The sequence below is a fragment of the Ovis canadensis genome, chromosome 12 (genome assembly GCF_042477335.2).
Source record: "Ovis canadensis isolate MfBH-ARS-UI-01 breed Bighorn chromosome 12, ARS-UI_OviCan_v2, whole genome shotgun sequence".
Taxonomy (NCBI): Eukaryota; Metazoa; Chordata; class Mammalia; order Artiodactyla; family Bovidae; genus Ovis; species Ovis canadensis.
In genome coordinates this window covers 38,028,172-38,045,684 of record NC_091256.1, presented here as the reverse complement: position 1 = coordinate 38,045,684, position 17,513 = coordinate 38,028,172, and the positions used below count along the sequence as shown (strand labels likewise).

General features: G+C 38.2%; 1 protein-coding gene across 2 annotated transcripts in view; it reads left to right on the top strand.

Moving 5' to 3' along the window:
* The window catches only part of WDR26 (WD repeat domain 26), a 41,733-nt gene extending 31,081 nt beyond the window's left edge, over window positions 1-10,652 (top strand). For both annotated transcript variants that reach the window (XM_069545434.1, XM_069545432.1), the window contains exons 13-14: window positions 1,262-1,447; window positions 5,993-10,652. In XM_069545434.1, the coding sequence (XP_069401535.1) occupies window positions 1,262-1,447; window positions 5,993-6,018 (212 nt within the window). In that variant the 3' untranslated portion in view covers window positions 6,019-10,652. The remainder of the gene's footprint in view (window positions 1-1,261; window positions 1,448-5,992) is intronic.
* The last annotated feature ends 6,861 nt before the right edge of the window (window positions 10,653-17,513 follow it).

Here is a 17,513-nt window from a genome sequence, read left to right as displayed (position 1 = left end):
CAAATACCTTCTAGGAAAGATAAATTCAGTATCAGTGAGTTCCTTTTAGCTTTTGCTTCCCATACACAAAAAAATGTTCAACAGTGGTTCCAACTTTTTACCTTTGTAAGTTTTGAAACCAGGGCATGTTCTTTTACCACAAGTTTATTACCTATTCACCACTGTAAAGTTTCCTCAGTTGGCAGCACATCTGCTGAAAGTTCTCACATTGATCATGTAGTTGAGTGACAGCTCTTCAGATGGGACAATTCTATAACTCACCCTGGGGTTCTGCTGTCTGTTCAAGAACCATCACTTATATTTAGTTAACTCTTTATGGGAATACATGGTGTTTACTGTGTGTTAGACTCTGGTCAAAACATTTCTTCATATACAGACTTATTTTATCCTCATAACATGATGAGGTAAGTATGACTCCCCATCTACAGAAGAAAAGTTGCAGGGAGCGGGAAATGTGCCCACAGCTGCACACCTGGTCAGGAACACAGGGAGGATGTGGACCAAGCAGGCTGACTCTACAGCCCTTTCTCTGAACCACTGCTCTGTACTAGACAGTTGTTTCGTTTTGTTTATGAAGATTAGTTTATCCAAAGAAACAAAGTTGTTGGGGTTTTTGGTTTTTATGGGCACTTGATGAGAGTATAAATAGACTACCACACAGTTATATCATGATACAGCTGTAGGACAGCTGTCTAGCCTCACAAGTAAACACGTGAGCAGGACAACCCGGGTTTCAATCCCAGGGTCACCGTTTACCAGCTGTTAACCATGAGGAGATTGCTTACACTTGCAGTTCATCGGTCACCATAAAAGGGATGAGCACCACCTCTTGATGGTGAAGATTAAATAAGAGTTATTTAGCACCTAGAACGTTGTAAGCACTCAATATTTAGCTGTCATCTTAATTGCCATATTTGAGTTTGGATATATTGCTTCTCTGTCACCTCTCATTTCCATAGAATTTATCTTCATCCTAGATTTCTTTATATTCAAAGGTCTTGACTGTGATTATACATTATGTATTACAGAATATTGCAGATTCTGTGATGACTTGCAAGCTAGTCTGTCGTTTTTAACAGGGAAAATGTGTATTAAAATTTAAATGGATTTTTCAAAAAATAATATATGTTGTTTTTCACATTATTTTTGTTGTCCTTTCAAGTCTGATAAATGTTCTGTAATGAGCAGAAAACTTAAAATCAGTCAGTTTTGTTAATCTGTTAACATTTTCCCAACTTTTTTCTGAATTACTGTTATTCAGATCACAAGGTTTACATCTGGCATAAACGTAGTGAACTGCCAATTGCGGAGCTGACAGGGCACACACGTACAGTCAACTGCGTGAGCTGGAACCCACAGATTCCATCCATGATGGCCAGCGCCTCAGATGACGGCACTGTTAGGATATGGGGACCAGCACCTTTTATAGACCACCAGAATATTGAAGGTAACCGTCATACAGTATTGTGTTTATTTCCAAATGAAACCTTGCCTTAATTTATCATAAAGTTGTAGCACTTTTAGGTGGTACTTTAAAGTGTAGGATATAATAGATTTTCTCCCTCATTTAAAGATTGTACACTGTATCTCACTCCACAGGAGTTTTAATTAATCTAATATGCAACAGTATTTTTTTGTTTGTTTTATTGATGACAGTGGTGAGAATAAGCAGGAATATGCCACCTCATTTACAGGCAAGTTAGTATTGCCACTTTCAAAATCTTCCTAAAAATCTTCCTTCATTAGACAAGAAGTATTTTATACATCTGTGCTCATGAAAACTAGCTAGTATATGAAATTTGAACAACTTCAGGATGATCTTGCTTATGGTTTTATCCTTACAGATGACTGTCTGTTAATACCATGTAGCACACTAGCATGAACTATGCATGATGGATAAAGAGAATGGAACTAGATTTCATCATGTACCTGTGTGCCTAGTAACCTGCTAGGCCCTTTATGTACACTGTCTTGCAGAACATCTGTATCAGTTCAGTTCAGTCGCTCAGTCGTGTCCGACTCTTTGCGACCCCATGAACCGCAGCACGCCAGGCCTCCCTGTCCATCACCATCTCCCAGAGTTCACTCAGACTCAAGTCCATCGAGTCCGTCATGCCATCCAGCCATCTCATCCTCGGTCATGCCCTTCTCCTGCCCCCAATCCCTCCCAGCATCAGAGTCTTTTCCAATGAGTCAACTCTTCGCATGATGTGGCTGAAGTACTGGAGTTTCAGTTTCAGCATCATTCCTTCCAAAGAAATCCCAGGCTTGATCTCCTTCAGAATGGACTGGTTGGATCTCCTTGCAGTCCAAGGGACTCTCAAGAGTCTTCTCCAACACCACAGTTCAAAAGCATCAATTCTTCGGCCCTCAGCCTTCTTCACAGTCCAACTCTCACATCCATACATGACTACTGGAAAAACCATAGCCTTGACTAGACGGACCTTAGTCGGCAAAGTAATGTCTCTGCTTTTGAATATGCTGTCTAGGTTGGTCATAACTTCTCTTCTAAGGAGTAAGCGTCTTTTAATTTCATGGCTGCAGTCACCATCTGCAGTGATTCTGGAGCCCAAAAAAATAAAGTCTGACACTATTTCCACTGTTTCCCCATCTATTTCCCATGAAGTGATGGGACCAGATGCCATGATCCTCATTTTCTGAATGCTGAGCTTTAGGCCAACTTTTTCACTCTCTTTCACTTTCATCAAGAGGCTTTTTAGCTGCTCTTCACTTTCTGCCATAAGGGTGGTGTCATCTGCATATCTGAAGTTATTGATATTTCTCCTGGCAATCTTGATTCCAGCTTGTGTTTCTTCCAGCCCAGCGTTTCTCATGATGTACTCTGCATAGAAGTTAAATAAGCAGGGTGACAATATACAGCCTTGACATACTCCTTTTCCTATTTGGAATCAGTCTGTTGTTCCATGTCCAATTCTAACTGTTGCTTCCTGGCCTGCATACAGATTTCTCAAGAGGCAGGTCAGGTGGTCTCGTATTCCCATCTGTTGAAGAATTTTCCACAGTTTATTGTGATCCACACAGTCAAAGGCTTTGGCATAGTCAAGAAAGCAGAAATAGATGTTCTTCTGGAACTCTCTTGCTTTTTCCATGATCCAGTGGATGTTGGCAATTTGATCTCTGGTTCCTCTGCCTTTTCTAAAACCAGCTTGAACATCAGGAAGTTCACGGTTCATGTATTGCTGAAGCCTGGCTTGGAGAATTTTGAGCATTACTTTAGTAGCATGTGAGATGAGTGCAATTGTGCGGTAGTTTGAGCATTCTTTGGCATTGCCTTTCTTTGGAATTGGAATGAAAACTGACCTTTTCCAGTCCTGTGGCCACTGCTGAGTTTTCCAAATTAGCTGGCATATTGAGTGCAGCACTTTCACTGCATCATCTTTCAGGATTTGAAACAGCTCAATTGGAATTCCATCACCTCCACTAGCTTTGTTCGTAGTGATGCTTTCTAAGGCCCACTTGACTTCACATTCCAAGATGTCTGGTTCTAGATTAGTGATCACATCATCATGACTATCTGGGTCGTGAAGATCTTTTTTGTACAGTTCTTCTGTGTATTCTTGGCACCTCTTCTTAATATCTTCTGCTTCTGTTAGGTCCATACCATTTCTGTCCTTTATCGAGCCCATCTTTGCATGAAATGTTCCCTTGGTATCTCTAATTTTCTTGAAGAGATCTCTAGTCTTTCCCAATCTGTATAGCCCTATAAGAGAAATGGAGAAGTGTATTTGTCCTCATTTCTGGAGTGTGAAAACTGAAGCATGGCAAGACTGATTAACTTGTAGAGTGCTACCAGGTCTTCAAATCTAAGTCTAAAAGGTGTTTTCCATTACTTTGAGATACCAGAAGAAAGCCCAAAGCCAGAAAGCTAAAAAGTTAAGCATATAGCTTAATTGAGCAAGATATGCTAGAAAGAAGAGATAATGAGAAATTTTATGTAAATGACTTACCTGTTCTTTTTTCAGAGCAAAACTATTTAGTTTGCTTAAAAGGAAATAATTTACCTAGAAACGGATAAACAGATTTTTTGGTTCACAGTGTGTCCCACCTAAGTGTAAGTGTTTTTAGTAAGAAAGATGACCAGCTGCTCTCAGTTATTCTCAGAGGAGGAGGGTTGTCAGGGTAGCGCGAATGGCTTAAAAGCATGTTCTCTGTGCTTTTATCTATATGGTACAAGCTGTACCAGATCTCACTGCTAGGTGAGGATATACAGCCAAAGACAAGGGTAAAAAGCATGTAGAGTACACACCTCAAGAAGTTTGAAAACTACTCTTGAGTTACTCAGAACATTCTAGGGCCTTTTTGTGTTTGTAGATCACTACATGACATGATTTCACTAACATACCTCTGAAATTAGCTAAAGGCAAAAGTCTTGATTGATTTTGTGTGTGTTTGTTGGCCCTTTTTAGGTTTCAAGGCCTACTCATAGATACTTAAGAGATCTATAACTGAGATTATATGTGATTTTCAAATTTTATTAGTCATTTTGGAAATTATTTCTTCAAATAAACATTTGATACAAAGAACTAGGAAAATACTAGGTATATAGTAACAGATTTACCTTGTAAGTAGATTTATTTTAGACATAGCTTTAAGGATATGTTTGTGCCTCCACTACAGTGGAATAAGAGTTGCAGTGCTATTTGGTAATTTAATTATTGTGGATACTCATTATGGTGGATGAGACAAACTTAGTCCAGTTGTAAGAACTGGGTCATATTAAGCATTTTTCAGTTGTGCTTTGCAAATAGGTATAGCACTAAAAGATTTTCATTTATACCTACAATAAGAAAACAACTTCTTTATAACCAGATACTTATTTACATGCCTTTTATTAAGGTATCCTCTGAGTTCTTTTTCCCCTGCTTGAAAACATGTTTTCTAATTAATACCTGTTTGGAATAGACATTTGGGAAAAATGTAGATGAAGCTAAGGAAATGGCATTCCAAAACCATAAGTATCCTAAGATACTATAAGTCATTTAACTAAAAACACTTAAGTTCCCAAAAAAAAGAATCGCTGACCTTTCATTATAAGTAGCAATCCATACTGCACTTTTTTTTTTGGAGGACTATACAAAATGGAATAGAATCAAGTACTCATACATGCTACAACATGGATGAACTATAAAAACAATATGCTATGAAAGAAGCCGGACGCAAAAGAGTACCTATTGTGGTTCCATTTATATGAAAGTGTCCCAAATAAGCTAATCTGTAGAGAAAGCAGACTAGTAATTGCTAAGGATTGTTGATTGACTTCTAATGGTGATGAAAATGTTTTAAAATTGATTGCCTTGATGGTTGTACAATCCTATGTGAATATGCTAATGACTACTGAATTGTCCAGTTTAAATGGGTGCATTGTAGAGTATGTGAATTATATCAATAGAGCTGTTAACACATTGTCCTTCCCACAAACACACACAGAGTAAGGTAATATTGCAGAGTTTCAAACTGAGCCACTAAAAGAATTCAATATTGGATTGGACAAAAAAGTTTATTTGGATTTTTCTGTAAAATTGGGGAACTGAACAAACTTTGGCCAACCCAGTACAATAGCTATAATGCAGTTTTGCCTTGGACTGCCTGATGTCCTTTCTTCTATTCTATCTCTTTCTTCTCTTCTATTTCTTTCTTCTCTATTTATTCTACCATAAAAATGTTTCCACTCTGAGTAACTATTTCAAGATTTCTTTTTAAAGTATAAGATTCCAATATGATTATTCACTTGGGTTCTCCAATATTCAAAATAATCATGGGTTTAGACTGTTAATATGTAGCCTAAGATAACACAGTTTTAATGATCATGATGAAAATACCAAGAATTTGCCTTGATGTGATTGTTTTTTAATGTTAAGATATTTTGTGATGTCATGATGCTGATTTCAAAACTTTCTAACTGGTAACTTTTTTCTCCCCCTCCCCTCTTCTTCTTTTCCCCCAATACACATTTCATCTTGTCTTCATTCAGAGGAATGCAGTAGCATGGATAGTTGATGGCGAATTTGGAGCAGACGACTTCTGTTTAACTTAAAATTAGTCGTATTTTAATGGCTTGGGATTTGGTGCAAACAAACATGATTGATAGCTGGACTGACATGCTCGTCATGAAAAAAGAACCATTTCTGAAGCCCGATTGGGGCCAAACATTTACACCTTGCTTCATAGTAACCAGTTGAGATGAAGCACGTCGTTAGAACGTTGTTGGACACCATGTTGAATTATCCCCCCATCGGTTGTGAAGAACTGTGCTACATTCAGGCTTACCCATTGAACTCAGTATATATATTTTTTTCCCTTCTGCCTTTTGTCTGGCAGGATACCATTCTTGTTGCTCTTCTGTGTAATGAAGTTTAAATGCTTGTTTGGAAAACTTTATTTAACAGTTTAGAAGGCTTGATAGAAAGAGTGCATTAGTCTGAAGAGTATACATTGGATAGGAAAGAATTTCCTTTTGTTTCTCCAAATCTTTCCGCCTTATTTAGCTTGAGATCTTTGCAGCTTGGTTCATGGATTCTAGCCTTGCCCGTTGCGCAGTATATACTGATCCAGATGATAAACCAGTGAACTATGTCAAAAGCACTCTCAATATTACATTTGACAAAAAGTTTTGTACTTTTCACATAGCTTGTTGCCCCGTAAAAGGGTTAACAGCACAATTTTTTAAAAATAAATTAAGAAGTATTTATAGGATTAAAGTGACTTCATTTGTATACATTTGGAATCTAAACCAGCTAAAAAAGAGTTTCCTCTATGACTTAGATACGCAGTATAACTGATGCTCTTCTGGAATACCACATGAGACATGGTCAGAAACAGTACTTGGAAGGACATTATACAGAAAGTTCAGAGTAGTGCTTTGAAGATTTTCCCCCTTTTGTTTTATTCCCGAAGGAACATCAGTACCTGATCTTGAAGAAATTCAAGATTCAAAAAGAGAATTTTAAATTTGTACCAACATGAGAGATCAGTAGTCCGTATAAGTTTTCAACAAAGCTTGTTCCAAGTTGTTTTCAATTTGGGGAATCATTTTGGTGTCATCTAGCAAGAGAGTAGAAATCAGCAGATATAACCACTTTGGAAGTTTATAGTATAATTGAGCTTGTTAGAATTCAGCAGGTTACAAACATACTTAAACTGGGTTTCAAACCTCATAATCATTTCTCTAATTGCCCTTAGTATTTTGACATAGGGATACATAAATTTAAACACTATTTCTCCTCAGTTTTTCAGATATTGCCATACTGAACCTCATTCTAAACTGGTGCTGTGGGTAGTGTCCCTCTCCCCTCCCTGTTTAGTTTAAGGAAAGGTTTCCTTCATGGAAAAGCACTTTTGAGAATTTCACATTTAAAATACGCCAAAAGCCTGATGTTCACATTGTGCTTTTAAAATCCCATAACAGCTGAGTACAACATACTTAGTCTCCTTTGAAATTTCCTCCCCTTTTCAGTAGAGGATGAATATGGTGACCATAGCTGTTACATTGAGAAGAGTGGGAATATCTCCAAAATAAGATTCTGGTGAAGAAAAAAGTCTTAACACTGTTTCCTTTTGACCCAGCCAAATCTTTATTATTTACCATGAGCAGACTTCTTCAGGATCCACAAAGAAGAGAAGAAAGGCTTGGATGTCAGGAGTTCTTCCTTGGTGGGTGGGATGGGGGTGGGGGGCGTTTAACAGGAGGGTAGCAGGGAGAAATGGTCAAGTCAGGGAAGGGGAGAAGAAAGAAAAACACAAATTGGCCTTAAAATAGCTCGGATTCTCCCAGAAGCTCATAGTAAGAGGAGATGACAGATCGTGGTCAGCAGATTATTTTATCAAATTGGTAATGTAAAAGATTTCTTTAAGCTCCATTTTGCAGAGACCACCACTTAGAGAATCAAGAATTCCTGTTTTGATATTTCTAAGTTAAAATAACTATATGTTACAGTTTATCTGGTACTTCATTTTTCTTAACTAAAATTACTTTTTACTTTAAGCTTGAATAAAATCTTCATTGGTAACTGTATATAATTAAGTGGCAACTTCTGTTTACCTCAGTACAGTTAAATCCATTCATATTTTAAGTGATTCATGTATACCCTGAAGCCATTAATTACCCTGATCTCTATGGTAACATCACTAACAAAATGTGGGCATAGAAACTCCACAGCTGTTTACAAATTGCATTACAGTGTGCCATGGTACATTTGTAACATTCACTGGGATTTGTGCCCGTTCAGGGGCAATTTGGCACTCAGAGTCTACTGTCCTTCACCCAACCACCCCTAGATCTGAGTTTTCAGAGTGCTTCTGAAGTACAGTTTAAGAACACTTTAAAAAAGTGGAGGCAAAGTGAGGCACATTTTACAAGAACATAACTCCATTAAAATGGAGTAACAACTATGCAAAGGTTTCTGTAGCAGCTAGGTGAGTTTGTGTTCCAAGTCTGTCTTAATCGGCAGCTTCCTACATAACTGGAACTTTGCGGTGCCAAGTTGCTATAAACGTCTGTTTCGTGCATGTGCCGTGCAGCGACTGTGGTAGAAAGGTGAAATACGTGAAGAAACAGGATTTTATGGGACAAAGAACCTGATGGCAGGATGGTCTAACTCATAGCTGTCAACTGAAACCTCTGTGCTGTAGTCTCTAGGCTTGAGGTGAGAGTATTTTCAAGCCAGCTGCAAGATACTCACAAATGTATAAACTGAAAAGTACCAATACTTTTTGCACATAGATCAAAATAGAGTGGAGAATTTTGGCTCCAAAAATCAGGTTAGTAGGCTCATTTCCATGTGCTTGAAAATGTTTTTGTTGTTAATTATTCATTGATCAAGGGCTAGAGCACGTATGAAATTAAATGTCTTTTTCCTCCAAATAACTGGTTATTAATAGTTCAGTGTTGGATGTGGGGTTCCTAAAATGGGTGTGTGGGTGGTGAATTAAGAGTAGGGAATTAGCTGGGAGGGAAGATGGCCTCAGTTTTTATTTCTGTATTTTATTAGTGTTCACGCTAGCTACACTTTGTGTTACTGGCCAGGTAAATGTTCTATTTAACCAGGTAAGTAGTTTAAACAGGAAATTTTGTTTGCAAATACCCCTACAGATTGGCCCATTTTAGTGGGTGGGAGAACAAAAAGGGATTACCTAACTTTAAAAATAAACTAAAATGACTTGTCAATATTTTATCAATCTGAAATCACACTAGTAGTAATTTGGTGATTTTTATTATTAGGAGTGTTGTCCCTGTAGAGTGGCATTCCATGACATTAATAGAAAACCCTTTTTCCCCACCCCTCCCCATCTTGAAATTCTCTTTTTTAGGTTCCTGCACACAAGAACTGACCCTAACACCTCTGCTCACACTGGTAAATATATCTTACATCTCTTGAAAGGGAAATATCCATGTCAGTTTCTTTCACAGCAGAAGAATGACTACTTTTGAATGGGGAGGAAAGAAGACATTTTTAATATCCTTTTTGTCCCATATCTAAAATGTTTATCTTGGTTTCGTTTTACTTTCTCATTTAAATTTTAGCAACGTTTTTGGGGTTGTTCCCAAAAACATTACTTCCATTTCAAAAACCATACCTGATTTAATACAAACCGCTAACTTTAAGAGAAGAGGTGAATTTGCATTTACACTTAGACACTTTCTAAAAACAGGGTGAACTTAATTGAAAATTTTTGGTGGTGTTAAGCTATTGTTACAGTAGCTGCCCTATAGTTGCAAAAACAAAACCCATCCTTTATCTACTTAGTCCAGATAGCCTGGATTTAATGAAACTAATAGTATAAAAATGTGTGTGTGTGTTGTATCTGTATGAAAGAGAGAGAGTACTTAAGCCCTAGGAGCAGCTGTTCTGGGTTCTTAGCAGTTTTACTGACAGTCTCGTGCACATGTGAAGTGCCCTCTCTGAATTAAGGTTTGGTTAATACTGGTATATTTTTATAAGACTGAAATTGTGTCCCCATCTTTAACTTAAAAAAACATTTTCATCATCAGGGTCAGTGTGCTAAAACTGAATCAGAACATTTTTAGGCACAGGTGGAAAAAATTTTATTGGCTCCTTGAAAATGTGTGTGTGTGGCGGGGAAATAGATCCACAAAAGCATGTGTGTATTTACAAACCAAGCTGTAGAGATCAAAAAAAGAACTTAAGTGTTGATCTCAAGATTTCTAAATTGTCAAGATTTACATGGCATTGTGGTGGAACTAGTTAACACTTAGAGCTTTTGGTATGTAATAATTATTTGCTATGGACTGATTAAATGTTTCAAAGGATTGTGTTCTTAAATTTGGTGGGGGGGGTTGTTTTTTGTTTTTAACTGCCTCTCAGATTATATTTAGTAGTTTAAATTTCTTTGCTTTGTTATTTCATTAAAGCGTAAAAAACTTCAGGTCTCTGGTATATTTATTTTCACTTGTTCTACTAATTATTTACAAAACACCCTTTGTTAACTTTTATTTTATAAATGTGTAGTATATTAAATGTCTTTAAATTTTTGTTCAACTGAAACTACGTTAACTTTGATTTGCTTTTCTGGTTTTTTTTTTTTTTTTTAATACACCTTTTCCATGTCAGTGCATAGCACTTAACCAATTGTTTGTACTCCTTTTTAATTCAATAAACAGAATGAATAATTAAGTAATTGTAGCTGTGTTAAATCTAATAGCCATTAGTCTGAGTGTTTAAATAGTACTTGTTACCTAGAACAATCAGTTTGCTGAATTTGACATCCATAGATTCACCTGGAATTTTTTAACCGTGTCTAACAAAGCACTGCTTAGCCAGTTATTTTTTTAAAGAGCTATTGTATGTAATTATGGATTAATTTAGAAAATCTTCAGGAACATTTGTATTTTAAAGGACTCATATGCCACATGTTCAAAAATGTTGTTCAGTCACCCGGTCGTGTCCGACTCTCTGCAACCCCCTGGACTCCAGTGCACCAGGCCTCCCTGTCACTCATTATCTCCTGAAGTTTGCCCAAGTTCATGTCCATTGCATCAGTGATACCAACCAGCTAACTCATCCTCTGACTCCCTCTTCTCCTTCTATTCTCAATCTTTCCCAGCATCAGGGACTTTTCCAATGATTCGGCTGTTCACAGCAGATGACCAAAATATTGGAGCTTCAGCTTGTGTCAGTCCTTCCAGTGAGTATTCAGGGTTGATTTCCCTTAAGATTGAATGGTTTGATCTCCTTGCTGTCCAAGAGACACTCAGGATTCTTCTCCAGAGCCACACTTCAAAGGCATCAATTCTTTGGCAGTCTGCCTTGACCTGGGTTCGATCCCTGGGCTGGGAAGATCCCCTGGAGACAGGAAAGGCTGCCCACTCCAGTATTCTGGCCTGGAGAATTCCATGGACTGTATATAGTCCATGGGGTCACAACATGGGGTCACAGAGTTGGACACGACTGAGCGACTTAAACTTCACTTGTTTACAGTCCAGCTCTCACAGTGGAGATAACAGATAGATTCAAGAGATTAGATCTAATTAACTGTACCTGAAGAACTACGGACAGGGGTCCATAATATTATACAGGAGGCAGCGAATAAAACCATCCCAAAGAAAAAGAAGAGCAGACACAGTGGTCATCTGAGGAGGGCTTACAAAGAGCTGGACAAAGGAGAGAAGCAAAAAGCAAGGGAGAGAGGGAAAGGCATATCCAACTAGACACAGAGTTCCGAAGAACAGCACAGAGACAAGGCCTTCTTCAATGAAAAGGTGTATAAAACTAGAAGGAAACAACAAAGGGGTAGGGATCTCTTCAGGAAAATTGGGAGATACCAAAGGAACATTTCACCCAAAGAGAGCACAATAAAGGACAGAAATGGTGGAGACCTAGTGGATGCTGGAGAGATGGAAAGAACACAGACCTGTACCAAAAAGATGTTAATGAACTGGATTGCTACAATGGTGTGGTCAGTCACCCAGTCAGACATTCTGTGTAGCGAAGTCGAGTGGGCCTTAGGAAGCACTGCTGTTAATAAAGCTAGTGGATGCGATGGAATCCCTAAAGGATGATGCCATCAAGGTGTCGCATTCAATATGTCTGCAAGTCTGGAAGACCCAGCAGTAGCCACAGGACTGGAAAAGTTTCAGAAATACTACTACATCTGAAATTGTGCAGTTAGGCAGTGGAAATGTTGACAAGGGATGAAAATACATTTCCAATTTGAAATTAAAATTTATTTCATAACAAAGATCTTCTTTAAAGATCTCCTTGGAGAACACATTCAATATATACAAAGCTATGTAGTACACTTGTATTTATGGAAGTGAAAACCAATTGCCCATCAGTGAATTACTACAGAAGTAGGCTTTATGATTTTTACTGCTAAGGACGACATTCTGCACAGTAGAAGGAACTTCAAATGTGGAAAATCTGTATTTGGCAGGTAGTAAGTGGAGAGTCAGCTTAGGATAGCAGATCTACTGGTGAGGCAGAGAGAGTAGGGCTTCCACACACTGCTTCCCCTCTTTGAAGGTATGGTTGCCACTTGCTCTGATAACAGGCAAGAGGAACTTTTTCTACTTGAGTCTTTAAATATACAGCTACCCCTCTGTTTAAAGCTTCATGCCAGATCCCAGCAGGTATAGAAAACTTCCCAACCTTAATAAATCTGACAACAGAGAGTTGTATTTTAAAAACACAATTCTCTTCCACTTAAGCAAGAGAAAACTTGGTCTTTAGTTACATCATTTCATGACTTGACATTTTTTCCAGAAAAACAAACCTGTAAACATTCAACAAAATCACCCCATCACCCTGTCACTCATACTCATGCTGAGTCATATTCAGCTCTTTTGCAATCCCATGGACTGCAGCCCCCCTGGTTCTTCTGTCCATGGGATTTGCTAAGCAGGAATACTGGAGTGGTCAGTCAGTACTTCCAACAATTCTAGGTGCCTGCCACTGGTTTTATGGCAGTGGGCTCTTCTCCCTCAGATTTGATGAGTGTGCCAACCATGAGCATTTCCTTTTCTGACGTGAAGATAGCGGCTGCTTTGGTCACTGTATTAAGTGGATGTAATGAGTCCAAGCCTTTTTTCTTTTTATAGCCTCAGGGAAAACATCTTATTTAAGATATAGTTAGCCATGGTGATAGACTGTATCTACAATTCAAATAAACATATTAATGTTCTTCATTTAAGTCCTGTGTGGCTTCATTTCCTTTTTAATATATTAAAATGCAGCTACATATTGAATTGGGAGTTGTGTACCAAATAGTTTCCAAATACTAACCTTCCCTCATCCCCCAAATGGAAAAATACCAGTTTTCAGCCTGTGAATCCAGAAGAGGGGTCTTGATTTTATTACCAATAAAAAATTTGTTCTAAAAGTTCTTTCACACTGTTTAAATGGGTTCTTTTTCCCGTTAATGGATCCACATGAAGACCTTTTCAGTAAGATTGTTTCCTTGTCCAGAAAGAACTGATTGATAAATCAACTGGTTTAGTTTTAATTTCCTTTTCCTTTGTATACTTTCTCCTAATGTTTGTGTATATAATTGGAGTGCTTATCGGATACCAGGTACTTTATATACATTATTTAAACTTCTCTGTAAGCAAGTATTGCTCACTTTTTTTTCAGTGATAAACTCAGGCTTAAGAAAACTAATACAGTTAATAGGTGGTAGCATTGGGATTTTCAAACTCATTTTGATTCCCAAACCTGTGATTTTAACTCCTAAATCCAGGTGCACGTGGGACTCAAGGCTTTTTTAACTTTTAGATTTCTAAGCCATCTTCAGATCATAAATCAGATTTGTTAACACATGAGGTAACTATGTTGTCAGCTGGCACCTACTGGTGGTTTTTGAAAACTGGGACTGTGCTACATTACTTTAGCATTGAGACCAAGAATTAAAAGTAGAAGCAAGAATGGTATTGAGAGGGGCCAACCACAGCGCTTAAGCTTCCCTCGTAGCTCATCCACCTGCAATGTAGGAGACCCCCTCAGCTCCTGGGTTGAGAAGGTCCCATGGAGAAGGGAACAGCTACCTACTCCAGTAAAATTGCTTGGAGAATTCCATAAATTGTATAGGTATAGTCCATGGGGTTGCAAAGAGTCAGACACTCTCAAACACAACGCTATACACTAGTTGGTTAAGTAACATGATTACAGAACAGGTATTCCTTTGGGCTAATGCATTTGGTGCTTGCTTTAGGCCAATCACTGTGGATGAGCCATTCATTTCATTCTCATTTAATTCTCATTCTCAAGGTAGCCTCATGGGGCAAATACTAATTTCCATTTTATAAATGAGGGAAGTAGGTTTAAATAAATTAACTGGTATGAAGGAGCTGGGATTCAAAGCCAGGTGCCCCTGAGCTTATGCTTTTAGCCACTATGTCATACAAACCTTACTTGGTCTGTAGATGGCCACTTAACCCTGGATTAAAAATTGACTTAAAACTTGTCAAAGATAGGTACAATATTTAAGGGCACACTTGACTGATTCTAATTAACTGTGTAGTTCATAGAAGAAAATGACACCTTTGAAATTCTTGATATTTCTCCATATAATTAATAAAACAGGCTCATGACATTTTATAGAAGAAAACCTCCACAGTAAATATGAATATCTCAATTACTTTATAAAGTAGTGGTTTTGGAATCATCAGACCTGAATGCAAATCCTGTAACTTGCATGTCACTTTAGGCAAGTACTTAAGTTAGTTCCCTTACCTAAGAAAGGATCTAACAGTATCTTATCAGACAGCACTGTGATGGGTGAGAATGTACACAGTAAAATTACAAACGATTTTTTTTTAAGAGTTTATGGCAGAGGATGCAGTCAGCAAAAGCCAGAATACTACAAGTTCTACACAACAAATGACTTGATTGCTATGTCAAATGAAACCATTTCTTCAACAAACTGCAAAGGAAAAACGGGACTTTAGTAGATTAAGAGCCTTAAGAGAGACTAATCAAGTGAAATGTACAGATCTTTGGTGGATCCTGATGTGAACAAATTATAAAACTTAAGCCAGTGGGGCAAACCAGAGCACCAATTGGCTATTTAGTACTAGTAGTTACCAACTTATGTATGATATTGGGACTGTGTGTGTGTGTTTTAAGAACCTTATATATGTAATGTCTGGTACTGGCTTCAAAATAGGTGAGGCAGGAAAGGTAGTAGGTTGTGGATAATGCCCTTACATTTGATTACTGTAGCTGGTAAAATAGAAAATTACCAATTAGACTTACACCAGAAGACTAGCCTTGCCCCGCAGGTCTCAGAGATTAGATGCAGTGGCAGCCAAACTTGCTTTTAACTGGGCTGTCGAGTTCAACCCTCACCTGGTTTGCATCCAGTCTGTGAAATAGGCTGCTGATAGATCAAGTGATGAGATCACTCTGGAACTTGATTTCCTGTTACATCCTCTCCTTCACAGTTATCAATTTGAATGAACTGAGCTGTGAAAACACAAGAAGGATGCAAGCTCCTTCCTTGTTTAAGTGCCAGTCTCTGACCCTGAGAGTATATGGTACTTAAAATATCATATTTAAGATTAACTATGTCCCCTGGGTCAGTAACAAAGTGGGGACTGATAAAACACAGGGTGTTTAAAAGTGAACCAAGAATACGAGAGATGGCTGGAGGGAGATGATGTAGTAGGGTGTAACTTGGCACCTTACTAGTCCTCTCAGCCTCTACACACAAGGTGCTCTGCTGGAGAACAGCAATTTCAGTTTTTGTTAAGCTGACTCACTTTTTGACTAGGCATTAATGTTGAATGGGAACTAATACAGATGAAACCAAGATTGCTCCGTAAATGGAAGCAACAAACCAGATACACAGCAGGGAAGACACAATCAAACCTCTGAACTCTCAGCTAGCTTATCTGGACTGCCCACCCACTCACTCTTCCTCACCCAGCTTCAGAGGGAAGCAACTGAAAGCAAAAACAGCTTTTATCAAAGAATTTATTCTGAAGAGAATTCGAGCTCAGTACCAACTTAGTGATCAATCCCTTTAACATCTATGTCCTAAAGGTAATTATTACTGTGGTTACCAAAGTTCACAATGCTAATCCCTAAGGCTTTGAATGCCCCTCAGTCCTCAGACTATATTTAGAGCAAAACAGTTTTGACTACTGTCTTAGAATTTTCATGGTAAATATGGCTTAAAACCAAAAGGCTTCACTGACAAGTTCTCACAAAGGCATAACAGCCCATTCTCTGAATGACCTTATCCACTGTAGTGTCACTACACCAAGACTATTTCAAGTTTTGTTACACTACATTGCAAAATAGTAAATTTGGCCTAAGTACATACATTCAGGTGGCACCAATCTAGATAATAAGCATAGAATTTCAGATGTCCCTTCTCTATCTTGCTGCCTGTTCCCATATATTAGAACACTTTTATTTACATTTGAGAATAATTATACCTAGTACATAATTATCACAATTACTAACAAAATATTACTTGTGAGTAAAGTTCACAAGTCTCAAGTGCACCAAATACAGCTGTTTCCTTTCCTAACCTAGCATGTCTTAGAACATTCCATGTCACTGCCTCGAAAACAGACGGTAGACTTTGATTATGTTGCTCCATTACTTCTGACTTCTCTGACGTAAAGGACATCAGTTAAGACTTCAAGCTGAAAGAGCAATAGAACAACACAATCAGATTTACTTTTTTTTTTTTCTTGTAAGTAGTATCATCTTTAATTTGCATATGAAGAAACTGAGGCTTGAGAAGGTTAATAACTTTAACTGGAAGATGCAGGGCTTGAAAATCTGAACCCAGAACTACTTCCTAAGTCCATCCCCCTTCTTCTATGTCAGATTTATTCGTTCATTCAACAGTCAGTTACTGTTTCTGTGTGCAAGGCACTATATTAGGTGCCAGGAGCAACAGGAAGAAGATACAAACATAAATAAGAATATACTGAACCCTCCACGAGTGTACAGTCTAGGAGGAGAGATGAATTGCATATAAATGACCATAATACCAGAGAGAAAGTGGTGAGAGCCACAGAAAACAAAGTTCCATTGGGGAGCTTTCTTATCTCTCAAAGTTCAGATGTGGGGAAGCAGATTTGGACAATCTTATTCCTTTGTCATCTGTGTGGCATGACAAGGTGGCTGTCAGGCTTTGAAAAACCAAGCTGTACCTTAGATCTTTCTTCCTCAGCTCTCTTAGCTGAGAGTCCCATGATCAGTAAGGGCACCTGCTACCACTGAAGGGAGGGAAGGAAAAGGACAGGACACACAGATAAAAGTATTTTGCACCCAGGAGCACGCCACTGCAGCCTTCACTGGCTGGGCCCTGGGTACTATCTTCACAGACAGGGAAGAGGAATGATACCCAAGAGAGAACACTAACCAGCAGGATTCCAGATGCAGTCCCCAGGGCTCTGCTCTCTACCTCTAAGATGAAGTTAGACCAAAGGATTTCTAAGGGCCTCTGCAACTCTCCAATCAGATAAAAGCATAGAAAATTAATCTTTAGCATCTTAATCACAGCTCTTAAAAGTCACTGCT